The following is a 12231-nucleotide window of genomic DNA, read 5'->3' on the forward strand; positions in this document are numbered from 1 at the left end:
TACTTGTCTGTCTCCTCTCACCCCAAAGGAATGACTACAAAGTAAAGGAAGTTGGTTTAAAACAAAAAGCTTGAGATTTCAGAGAAAGGAACATTTACATAATAGCATATCTCAGCCTATTTCTTGAAATGCATTGTTTCTCTCTAGCTCTCTTTCCTTTTTTTTTTTTTTTTTGGCATGTATCTAGTGTTAAGAAAATACAGTGTGGCAGCTGTTTATGTACAGAGTAATACCACAATGGATGGGTAAAGTCTCACTTGCTAAGAACCTAAGTACTTACCTATTTTAATGTTGTACAAGCTCACCACCTGTGCAAGGGCAGGCCTCATTTTTAAGAGTCTGATCATGTCACATAATCTTGATGAAAGTAATTGTATCAACGGTTCAGGAAACTCAAATGGCCTCTTCTTCATTCTCCTTTGAATGGGTCAGTGCTATTAAGGGCATTACTGAGAGAAGCAGAAGGTGATTTTATTTCAAGAGTTATTGATTCATGCTTCCCCTGTTTTGCTTCAGGTGGATCATCCATGCCATGGAGTATGAACTTCAGATCCGTGGCGGAGACAAGCCAGCCTTAGACTTGTATCAGCTATCACCTAGTGAAGTTAAACAGCTTCTGCTGGATATTCTGCAACCTCAACAGAATGGAAGGTAATGAGGGCCCCTTGTTACCTACATGATACTCTGGATTTACAATAACATCATAATTTTTAGCTTGATATATCTATGAAATTGATAAGATATTGATAAGAAATAAAATTCAACAGAGTATCAGAGGCCACCCCACTAGATGGAAAGGGTAAACAGAAAGACCAATCAAAATGTCTCTTCAATTATTATTTTGCATTGATTTGAATTTATGCTTTTTTTCCAGTATAGTTTATAAGCATTTCTTCATTTTTATTATTCTGTGCAAAATGTAACACCTCATACCACTTTCTGAAGTCAGTTTCCTTTCTGAACCTTTGTGGCACTCACCATCTCCTCCCAGCATTTTGGCAGATAGGATTGGGTTTGGTAACATTTAAATATGTTGCCTGTGACTTTGTCTCCCTAAATAGACTTCAGTGCTAAACCCTTTCCTAGACTTGTGCTAAGCTTACACTAAGAACAAAACAAATACTTGTGGATCGTGTTGACTTGAAGAATTTTTTATTACAGAAATAGCTTTAATGTAAGTATTTAGGAAAGTATTTATTGAGTACTTTTGTGCCTGGCATTTACCAAAGTGGTATAGTTATATGCCTAGAAAAATCTGCCTAGGCCTTTTACAAAAGCTGTCTTCCACAAAAGTAAATTTGAATAAATGGAAAGGCATCCTTGTTCTTAAATAGGAACATTCATGTTATAAAGATGTCAGTTGTAAATATAATTTAATTCCAATAACATTTCAACTAGCTGTTTTTATGAGGTTAAGACAAGTTAATACAAAACTTCACATGGAAAAACAAACATATCAGAAAAACATAAAAGAAGGACTTGCCCTGCTAGACATTAAAACATACTATAAAGCCTCTGTAATTAAAACAGTGTGATATTGGTGCACAACAGACAAATAGAAGAGTTGAACAGAATAGAAAGTCCAGAAATAGACCTCCAAGTATATATGGAAATTTAATGTGTGACAAAGGCCAAGGATGGACTTTTTAAATAGTGATGAGACAACTGGATAGCCATTTGCAAAAAGATATAATCACACCTGTAGTTTATACCACACATAAGAATACACTCCAAATAGATTAGAAATCTAAATGTAAAAATGAGATAATAGAAAACAAGAAGACATGGTTAAATTCCTTTTTACCCCTAGTGTGGGAAAGACCTTCTAATAATGGCTCAACCCAAGGACAACAAAATAAAAAGTTAATAAGACTATATGAAAATTAAAAACAACACTTTGTATGGCAAAAAGTAGACAACCAATGTCAAAAGATAACTGAGAAACTGCAACAAAACATATGCCACAAAGAGCTTATAACCAAGAATTCTTAAAAATTGAGGGACAGACAACCAAAATCCCAAAGGAAAATGGAAAGAAACATTCTTACATACCCATGAGTCTATGCTAATATAAATAGACAAATGGGAGTGAAGAGACCTTTCTTATAATAGAGTTCCAATTATAAATGTAGATAGGATGACAAAAATAGACAAATACAATAGTTATCATTGTTGCCGGCAAAAACTGTCATTGCATGGAAGTATGATGAAAAATGGAGAGTTTCATCATTCCAATGTGTTTCCACTCAAGATGCTTAAATTGTAAAGGAAAAAATAGTGATTTTACAGTGGAGAAACCCAGCTGACTCTACCTTAACCAAAAGATTAAGATGAACATCGCCAGTAATAAGACACATCAACATCATGTATCCCCTGATATGATGCATTGAAAAGGGCATGATGGGCCGGGCATGGTGGCTCAAGCTTGTGATCCTAGCACTTTGGGAGGCTGGAGCAGGAGGGTCCTTTAAGCCCACGAGTTTGAGACTAGCCTGGGCAACATTCTGAGACCCCATCTCTATAAAAATAAGTAAATAAATAAGAAAAGTGCACAACATCACTTCTAGATACTCTTGCCAAAAATGCATTAATCTCAATCTATTCATCAGGAAACATCAGACCAACCCAAATTGAGGTACATCTTACAAAATAACTGACATTTCTAAAGTGTCAAAGTTATGAAAGATAAAGGACAACCAAGAAACTGCTAGAGGAGCCTCAGGAGACATGGAAACTAAACACCAATTGTGGATTGGATTCTGGATCAAAACAAGAATATTAGTGGTAAAATTGACAAAATTTGAATTAGATCCATAGATTAATTAATAGTATTGTGTCATTGTTTACTCCCTAGTTTTCTACTATGGTTGTGTAAGATAACAAGAGTAGAGGAAGGCCAGGCACGATGGCTCACACCTGTGATCCCAACAATTTGGGAGGCTGAAGCAGGCAGATTGCTTGAGCCCAGGAGTTTGAGACCAGGCTGGGCAACATGGCAAGGCCCCATCTCTACAAAAAACACAAAAATTAGCTGGGTATGGCGGCACATGCCTGTAGTTCCAGCTACTCAGGAGGCCGATGTGGGAGGATCACCTGAACCCAGTAAGTTGAGGCTGCAGAGTCGAGATCGCACCACTGCACTCCAGCCTCAGTGATAGAGGGAGACCCTGTCCCAAAAAAAAAAAAAAAAAAAAAAGGAAAAGGGAAGTTACGTAAAGAGTATACAGGAACTTTATGGTTTATATTCATGACTTTTCTGTAAGTCTGAAATTTTTCAAAATGAAAAGACAAAAAATAAAGGATCTTTCAAAATAATTTTCTACCTCCATTATGAGTATTCTCACGTCTCTACTTTTTCTGTTGTCCCACCAAATATCTCCTTTTTAAAGTATTAATCATAACTTCATATAACTCCAAAAACATATTTTTTAATTGCCAAACAAAGGGAATGAGGGGAAAATAAAATGCAGGCAGTGGGGTATCCAGTTATCTAAAGTAAAACATCACCAAGGAACCCTTAGACGTTTGAGCTTTGTCACTTTGGTGAAACACTAAACCCAGCAATGCAAGCCTGTGCCTATTAAAAGAAATTTTATGTATCCAAAAATAGATGCCCCTCTTACCTATGTAGTGATAAATTTTCATTGGTCCTCTTTCTCCAGAGCAAAAATGTCTTTTTCTGTTTACTGTATCCTACATAGCTATTGTCATACCTAGAAATAGTGTTGGTCATGACATATTTCCCTTGTAATTGAGTATACATTTCACTCTGCTGTCTTTTAAAATACTAAGTGTAAAAAACGTGTATCTGGGCTGTGTGCCGTGGTTCATGCCTGTAATCCCAGCACTTTGGGAGGCCAAGGCAGGAGGATTACTTGAGGCCAGGAGCTCAAGACCAGCCTGGACAACATAGCCAGACCCCATCTCAACAAAAAATTTAAAAATTAACCAGACATGGTGGTGCATGCCTGTAATCTTAGCCACCGGAAAGGCTGAGGTGGGAGGATCGCTTGAGCCCAGGAGTTAGAGGTTGCAGTGAGCTATGATCGAGCCATGGCACTCCACCTGGGTGACACAGCAAGACCCTGTCAAATAAATAAATAAATAAATAAATAAATGTATCCATCCTTTCTTCAGCTTTTGCAAGAATATTTTTAGCAGTTTGTGAATGATGTATTATATCTTTAAGATTTAATACTTAAATGCTTAATCCATGAAAATAAAAGATCTAAAATTTTGGTGTATCACTACATTCTGTTATTATAATGTAAGATTTTATATCTTTTTTTAGCAAGAGAACTTTAGCTATGTTTAAATAGCAAACTTCTATAAGGTTTAAAATAAGGTAATTTTATTCTATATAAAATGCTTTTTTGAACATCATTTATTCATTCACTTTTTAAGTGTTTACTAAGCACCTTTCTGGGAGAGGTGTATAGGAGTGATCAAATTATGTGATTTCCATGCATTCATGGAGCTTACATTTTATTATATGTGAAAACAACATCAAGTTATTATGAAATTCACAGCTGCTGCGTTTTTAAAGGGAGCTGCTTTGTATTCTTGAAAATCATTTGAGCATGTAGTAAGCAATTCATAGCTTACTTACAGAATAACATTTTGTCTGTTAAATTTTTTAGAATCTTGGAGACTTCCTCCTGTCCTGCCAGCCCTGTTTTCATTATGAAATATTTACTAGCCTCTGTAACACACGGAGATATGCATCATTGATGGGCTTTGGCTTTTATTGCTTACCCTATCGGAACAATTAGTTCATATTGAAAGCCCTGCTGTCTACCAGAACAAGCTTGTTCTTCAACTCTGAGACATTTGCCTTTTGTTACAGATGTTGGCTGAACAGGCGTCAGATCGATGGGTCTTTGAATAGAACTCCCACCGGGTTCTATGACCGAGTGTGGCAGATTCTGGAACGCACGCCCAATGGGATCATTGTTGCTGGGAAGCATTTGCCTCAGGTAAAGCCCCACCGTGTTCACATAAAGAAAGGAGACTTCGCAAAGGATAGTGAATCCTTTCCTCTTGCACTGCAAATAACTTTTCTCCTTTTCAGCGTTCTGAGTATTTTCAAAGAAGGAATGAAATACTAGAAAATAAGACGTCTAATCAATTGGACTGAAAATTTTTTTCCCCAATCTGAGTTACTTTTATTTTTCAAGTTTGGTGTCCCTGTAGGCAGAAAAGGCTCACTTCACCAAATGGATATATTGCTGGAAGTCATATTTAATAAAAAAAAATTGTTGGTATTGTCATATTTTAGATATTTTGAGGATATTCCCTTTTTAAAAACCACGTAGCCAAACTTCTTGCTGAGCAAGCTGTCATTCCTTTGTTTACTTACCAGCTTAGAGTTTCCTATATTGGCTTTACTTTAAGCGTGGGTACCCCTTCATTCACTACCCCAAGTGGTGGTGGGTCAGTGCTGGGGGGCCTCACAAACAGTAAAGCATGCGTTGGAAAGACAGAACCAGAGCAGACCCAAGAAACAACGGGGCCTAGTAGTGCTGTGGATGAGGAAATCACCACTTAGGAATTGTGTTGAATGTGAAAAATGCAGTAACTTTTTAGGTCATTGGACCGACAATCACTTACTTCACTCCAGGTGTACCTTACCTGTGGTCCAAGTGAGTTAGTGCCCTCTCCTTCTGATGGTTTCCCATGTGATATACACTGGCCTGCTTCTTTGATGTGATTATTTAATCCTGGCATCTAAGTCATTCTACTTATACACAAAAGAGAAGGATTAGCCTTTTGGAAATAGAGTACTGTAATTGTTTTTAGTGTTGAATCTCAACCAAATAAATTTTGATGTAGCTCTTTATACAAATAAAGTATTCTCAAAGGCACAGACCCACACTCATTTTGCTTGTATCTACCTAAGAGTGTCTCTATGAGGACCCATAGGAAATTGGTAGTATTCTTTTCTTAGTCTTTGGTAAAAGGAACTGTGTGACTGGGAGGATGGTGTGGGCTCTTCCCTGGAACCCTTTTAAACCTTTCAAAGTCTGAATGCTGTGAATATATTACTTATTCAAAAAAATGCATAAAAACTTTTAAAGAGTATTTATACTGTTCACAGACTGCAAGTAGTTTTATTTGACTGTCAGTGCAGGGCCCAGCCCTCTCCTGGGTGCCCTATGATTACTGTTCAGGAGCAGCACCATCTCTTGAGAGCAGAGAGCAGCGCCTCATTGCTGGAGTTCAAACCCTCTGGCAAGGCCTCCTGTCTGCCTACCTGGGCAGTGCACACTCACAACCACTTGTTAGCTTCTTTCTCAGCCCCCACTAATACTTAACCAGATTTTCATTTAATTGTCTGGCAGCCTGGGCCACTTAACATGTAGTATCCTTGCTTTGCTAATATCCTCTCTTTGCTAAAAATAACAATAATGACAATAAATACATGTTAAATATTTTTATGCACCAAGCACTTTTCTAAGTGCTCATTTAATCCGTTAGACAATTTTTTGAGGCAGATGCTTTGTTATTAGTATTCCAGTTTGACAGAAGAGGACACTGAAACACAGATAAATGATTTCCTCAAGGTCACACATCTAGTAAGTAGCTGCCCCAGGGTGTGACCCCTGGCAGTGTAGCTGCTGAGCCTTTTCTCTTAACTTCTCTGCTACACTACTTACCCTAAGTCCTTTCAGAAGAGTGGGAAATAAGGTAAGCTTGGTATCTCTTCTGTAGTTGCACAGTAGCTAGGTTGACTTTTTTAATGAGATATATTAAGAAAAAATTAATGTGAAACCAAGAAAGGGTCTTCCTTTCTTTCTGTAACCCCATTAAGCCCGTTGCTAGAGATCTAGCCAATTATAACTGTGTTTAGCAATGAGGCTTTATTTTCCCCAAATTAGGTCCTACCTGTAAACATTAATAATATGTTGGATTATATTGACTATGAAATACAGTAGTTAGTTGTATTGAATATCTATTGAATATAGGACTAAGGCATTATTATACAGGCTGAACAACTTTGCTGTCACTTGATTGAAAGAGGACATTGGGTCCCATTTTGAGTGGTAAGTAGATAGACATGGTTCTGAACCTGATTGAGTTCACTGTAAACTATCATTGAGGTGAAAACAAGTATGTCTCATCATTTCTGCCTCTCTGGTAATGATCTAGTCACCCCATGTGCTTTCCACCATACAAGCCTAATGTTCAGAGCCTTCCCTTCCATCCTCTGAGGAATATTCCCCATGCCCAGATTTGGATTTGAATTTTAGTTTATTTTCTGCTTTCATTTGGATTGTGAAAAAATGAATGGAAAACTACACAATATTCTTGTTTTAAATGAAAGATAAAGGGCAGAGTAGAGGAAATTCTTTTAGCTTCGCTTTTTTCCTGTTTCCTTCCCAGTTCTGTACATAATATTGTTTTTGCTTGTTTGTATGCATTTTTATGCTGCCAGCTCAGAAAGGACCTGCCACAGAAATGATGTAAATTCAATAGCAGGTGACTTCCGTGCGGGAGCCTGACAGCAAGCATAACTTCTCGTGTAACTTCTGAAAGCAATATGTACACTATTTGTTGTCTCAGTGTTTGGCTATTCCTTTTGTGTATTGAAGTGGCCTTCTAATATAGTCCTTTTTCTCAAAAACATTAATATAGTGAAGGTAACTACTAAAAATGGGAGGTTTAATTTATCACAATAGTCAGCTGGTTGGCTTTAGTAGTTTGACATATATAAAATCCAGTTGTGTAGCTGAAAATGTTCTCCAAGGTTTTATAAAAACTGAAAACTATTAATGATTAGAAAATGAAATTCTTCTATTAAATGAGAACCAGAGCATAACGGTTCAGCATGTTAGTGTGGAGTTATTTTTTTCAGCAACCAACCCTGTCAGATATGACCATGTATGAGATGAATTTCTCTCTCCTTGTTGAAGACACGTTGGGAAATATTGACCAGCCACAGTACAGACAGATCGTTGTAGAGGTGAGTAGTAAGAAGGGAAGATTGCTGAAGAAATGCCTTCTCTCTGCTCCGTGAAAACTAGTATAAGGGAAACTGCCTATGAGACCCAGAATCCTATTCTTTCTGGTACCCTGATCTCTCCTGTGAGACCCAGAACCCTATTCTTTCCGGAACCTTGATCTCTCCCAGCCGAGTCCTCAAGAAGATGGCCACCCCTGACCCAAGGCAAGGCACACGAGCAATTCAGACACCTCAGGCTCCTCCAGGAAGGGAGAACCGACCCCTGCTTTTCAGCCACACAATCACCCCTCAGCATCAAGTGTATCAGCCACATCATAAAAGTACAGGAAGTGACCTTTTTCTATTCACTTTCTTTTCTTTTTTTTTCTATTCACAGAAATAAGCACAACTATTGTAGAAAGTTTCAGCAGTTTAGAAAATTATAGAAAAGAATATGAGTTTCCCCAACACTCACTAGCAAGAGATCATTGCTGTTAATATTTTGAGGGACATCTTTCTAGACATCTCTATGTGCAGAGAAGACATGTCATTGCATGCTGTATCACTGCCCTGTATAAAGTTACCTGTAAAATTAACAGAACACATATGCCCTTTTGTCATGTTAAACATCACCCCAAATACATAGAGAAGCCACCAATTGATGAGTTTAATATTTAGCTCATCCGCACTTTGTCTCTTTCCACGGGAATGTATCCATCCGACTTTTGTGTTTCTTAAGGGTAGATAATATGTCTTATTGCTACAGAAGCTCTGTGTGACTGCCAACCTGGACATGGCACCTCCTAAAATCTAGCATGTCTGGAGCTGCAGTCAGAGCTGAGTCGATTTAGCCTCCTCTTTGATGTCCCAGGATGTGGAATAGTATCAGCCAATCATTTTCACAGCATGAGGCAGACTGGGTCGCGAAAAGACGGGGTTATTAGACGGGTGAATGCCTTCCATGTCTAGTACCCAGCATCTGGGACATACAGTGGACATAGAGATCCTTCTTGTTGACCACAGTGAGGTCATTCCCTTTGCAGAAGACATTTTCCTTTAGACCTACAACAAAACTTCATATTCTCATGGCTAAAGGCCTGCCCTAAGGTTTCCCACATTGTGACCCCTGGATTTTACTGTGTTTCCTTTGGTTCTTTCAGGTTCTGTTTTCAAAGCATCGAGATAAAATACAGTCAATAAGAATCCAAAATTGGGAACTATGAGGCGTGTTTCCTGTTCAGTATACAAATTAGGAGCCATAAACATCATCAGAGAGCCTTTACCAATTATTGCATATGCAGATACTATTTTTGCTTATAGGAATTTAGCATCTAAAATGAACATTACCACTTAGGATAGGTGTATGTGATGGCCAAGCAATAGAGTGATTCATTAAACTAAGATGGTTCATACAGACCAAATAGGACTTTTGTCACAGGGGTCAGAGTTAAACATATTTTTTAAAACATGGCCATCCCTTGAGAAACTACTGTGGCATCACAGACTTATACTCATTTGAGTCCTGGGCTCCAGGTCGTTTGATCCTGAACCTAGGTCCAGAGTCTCCATTGAACCTACCTGGCTTCTCTGGCTTTGGTCCCTGACCCCTCTCTCCACAGACAGTGTTTTGGTGTCTTGCCAGCAAGGATCGACACCCAAAGGCCCAGAAAGAGTTCAGACACTTTGGGTGAATAGGGTATCATGTATTATGTACACGATGGGTTAGGAAAGTCATTTTTCTAAGTTAACGGTTTTATTTAACTGACTAAAAAACATTTCTAGGGATACACACAATGAAAAAAAAAGGTGCACTTTCCAAACAGAATTTATGCAAATAACTTGCAAAATTAGGAAGATTCCTTCCATAGGTGATCCCTGAGCCTCTCATCATATAGAATATCCTTTGGATCACCCATCCATCTGATCAAAGGGTGAAAACATGTCACTATTATGGTTCATATAGTTGGCTTTCAATGTCTGTCTCTTCTAGTTACTTATGGTTGTATCCATTGTACTGGAAAGAAACCCCGAGCTAGAATTTCAAGACAAAGTAGATCTAGACAGACTGGTCAAAGAAGCATTTAATGAATTTCAAAAAGATCAGAGTTGGCTAAAGGAAACTGAAAAACAAGTAAGTACACAGCTTTTTTTTTTTTTTTGAGAATTTTTTCATTGTCTCAATTCTTTAAAATATCCCTAATCTCTTTTCATTTACTTTATAAAACAGATTCACAGGTGCAAAATAGGATACTTGAGGGGCAGTCTGCCTTTTTCCAGGAATTAATGTTACTTTTTAGTTAATTACTAGGCAGTTCAGCTGTGAAGTTCTGACAAAAAAGAGATCTAGAAAAAGATAAATTTCCTTTATATGGTTAGCATAAAAATGTTTTATCAGAGAGGAGGCATAGACTCCAGAAGGCTATAAAATTAAATTCTGGGGACAATAGAATGCAGTGACAGGCTACGTTGGTGCTGTGTACTGCCTAATATAGGCCCTTCCAGGTTCTCTGTTTAATATTTTGTGTTCAACTGTAAAGAGGTTCTCTAAGTAAATAAAAATTATCAACAAAGGAGAGAATACCAAAAATATCTGTCCTTGTTTTATATACACCTCAGGAAAATGAAAGAAAAGCTCGGGAATCTCATATTTTCCATAAGGAAATCTTTATGTGAATTTATTTTTCCCCCTAAGCTGACACTGATTTTACCTGTCAACTCTTTACAAACAGATCAAATGCCTTGCTTACTGTTTTCCTTTGTAGGATGACATGACTTCCTTTTACAACACTCCTCCCCTGGGAAAAAGAGGAACATGCAGCTATTTGACAAAGGCAGTGATGAATCTGCTGCTGGAAGGAGAAGTCAAGCCAAACAATGATGACCCGTGTCTGATTAGCTAGTGGGGAAGGTGTAGGAAGCTCTGTTGAGACACATGTTCTGAAGTGTGTTGTGTGTCATGTTCAAGCTTAATCAAGGCAGCCATTAATACACGAACTGAGCATGCTGGGGAGGTGAATGCCACATCCTTGGCAGGGTTATGGACCTCTTGCATGTCATAGCCAATCTAAGGGTAATGGTAAATGCTTTTAATCAAGCAGGAAAAAGTTCTCATGATTATGCCAACTACAATAGTAATCCTCACTGAGTGATAAAAATAGTTTATGAATTGAAAATTTGCCACTGCATGTTTTATGATCAAATAGTTCATCAAAATGAATCTTTGCTCTTTGGACTGAATTCTTACCATACTGCCATTAAAATAAATTTGCCAACTAGTAATGCATACTGGAAATCAAAAGATGTTGAAAGAATGGTGAACTTCTCCTAGTGGTATTGTCATGCTAAAAGATGTTAATATACATCATAAAAGCAAAGTCAGCCAGCTGATATTTTGGTTCTCAAAAACTGCATTATTAATAATATTTTAGTATACAGAGCTATTCTACAGTTTTTACATTGTAAACATGACTGTGGTTTTGTATTTGCTAAATATAGGGGTTGGACTAAAATATAATAAATCTGTACCTTATCAAACATTTTCTTTGAGCTCCTACTAAAAATAGGACATGTCTATGATTGTTCAAAAATATGTTAAATTTAGGCTCAGCACAGTAGCTCACACCTGAAATCTCACCACTTTGGGAGGCTGAGGCAGGTGGATCACTTGAGGTCAGGAGTTCAAGACCAGCCCAGCCAGCATGGTGAAAACCCTGTCTCCACTAAAAATACAAAAATTAGCCAGGCATGATGGTGCATGCCTTTAAACCCAGCTACTGAGGAGGCTGAGGCATGAGAATTGCTTGAACCAGGAGACGGAGGTTGCAGTGAGCTGAAATCCTGCCACTGCACACCAGCCTGGGTGACAGAGCGAGACTCCATCTCAAAAAAAAAAAAAAAAAAAAAGAAAGAAAAATAAATACGTTAAATTTAAGGACTGTTAACCTGCTTTCTACTAGTAAAAACAACATTAAGAGTCATTAAATTTTATTTCTGAATTAATGAACGTATCTGGACATTCTTTGTTCCTAGGTTCACAAGATTGAGCTTCAAACTCCCGAGTGTTTTCATTTAATTGATTTAGAGGTAGAATGGAAGAGAATCTATGGTACCTACCATTATACACATTTAGTTGCCCAGTTTACTTAAACTTTAATAAAAGTAGAAAGTAGATTAAACATTTAAATTGTATTTATTTCTTTCCTAAATAGAAAAAAAAAAAGGCCCATGAGTTTGAGCCCTTGCCCCAAAGAGAGTTGTTTTTCTGATCAATCTTACTGGAGTTTCACCTG

At 37.7% G+C, this 12231-nt stretch overlaps 1 protein-coding gene across 5 annotated transcripts in view; it reads left to right on the forward strand.

Moving 5' to 3' along the window:
• Positions 1-11941, forward strand: part of PHKB (phosphorylase kinase regulatory subunit beta) — a 238194-nt gene extending 226253 nt beyond the window's left edge. For all 5 annotated transcript variants that reach the window (XM_054452899.2, XM_054452903.2, XM_054452901.2 and 2 more), the window contains 5 exons: positions 517-651; positions 4847-4976; positions 7856-7963; positions 9933-10073; positions 10705-11941. In XM_054452899.2, coding sequence (XP_054308874.2) covers positions 517-651; positions 4847-4976; positions 7856-7963; positions 9933-10073; positions 10705-10842 — 652 coding nt within the window. In that variant the 3' untranslated portion in view covers positions 10843-11941. The remainder of the gene's footprint in view (positions 1-516; positions 652-4846; positions 4977-7855; positions 7964-9932; positions 10074-10704) is intronic.
• The last annotated feature ends 290 nt before the right edge of the window (positions 11942-12231 follow it).

Source organism: Pongo pygmaeus, chromosome 18 (assembly GCF_028885625.2).
Source record: "Pongo pygmaeus isolate AG05252 chromosome 18, NHGRI_mPonPyg2-v2.0_pri, whole genome shotgun sequence".
NCBI lineage: Eukaryota > Metazoa > Chordata > Mammalia > Primates > Hominidae > Pongo > Pongo pygmaeus.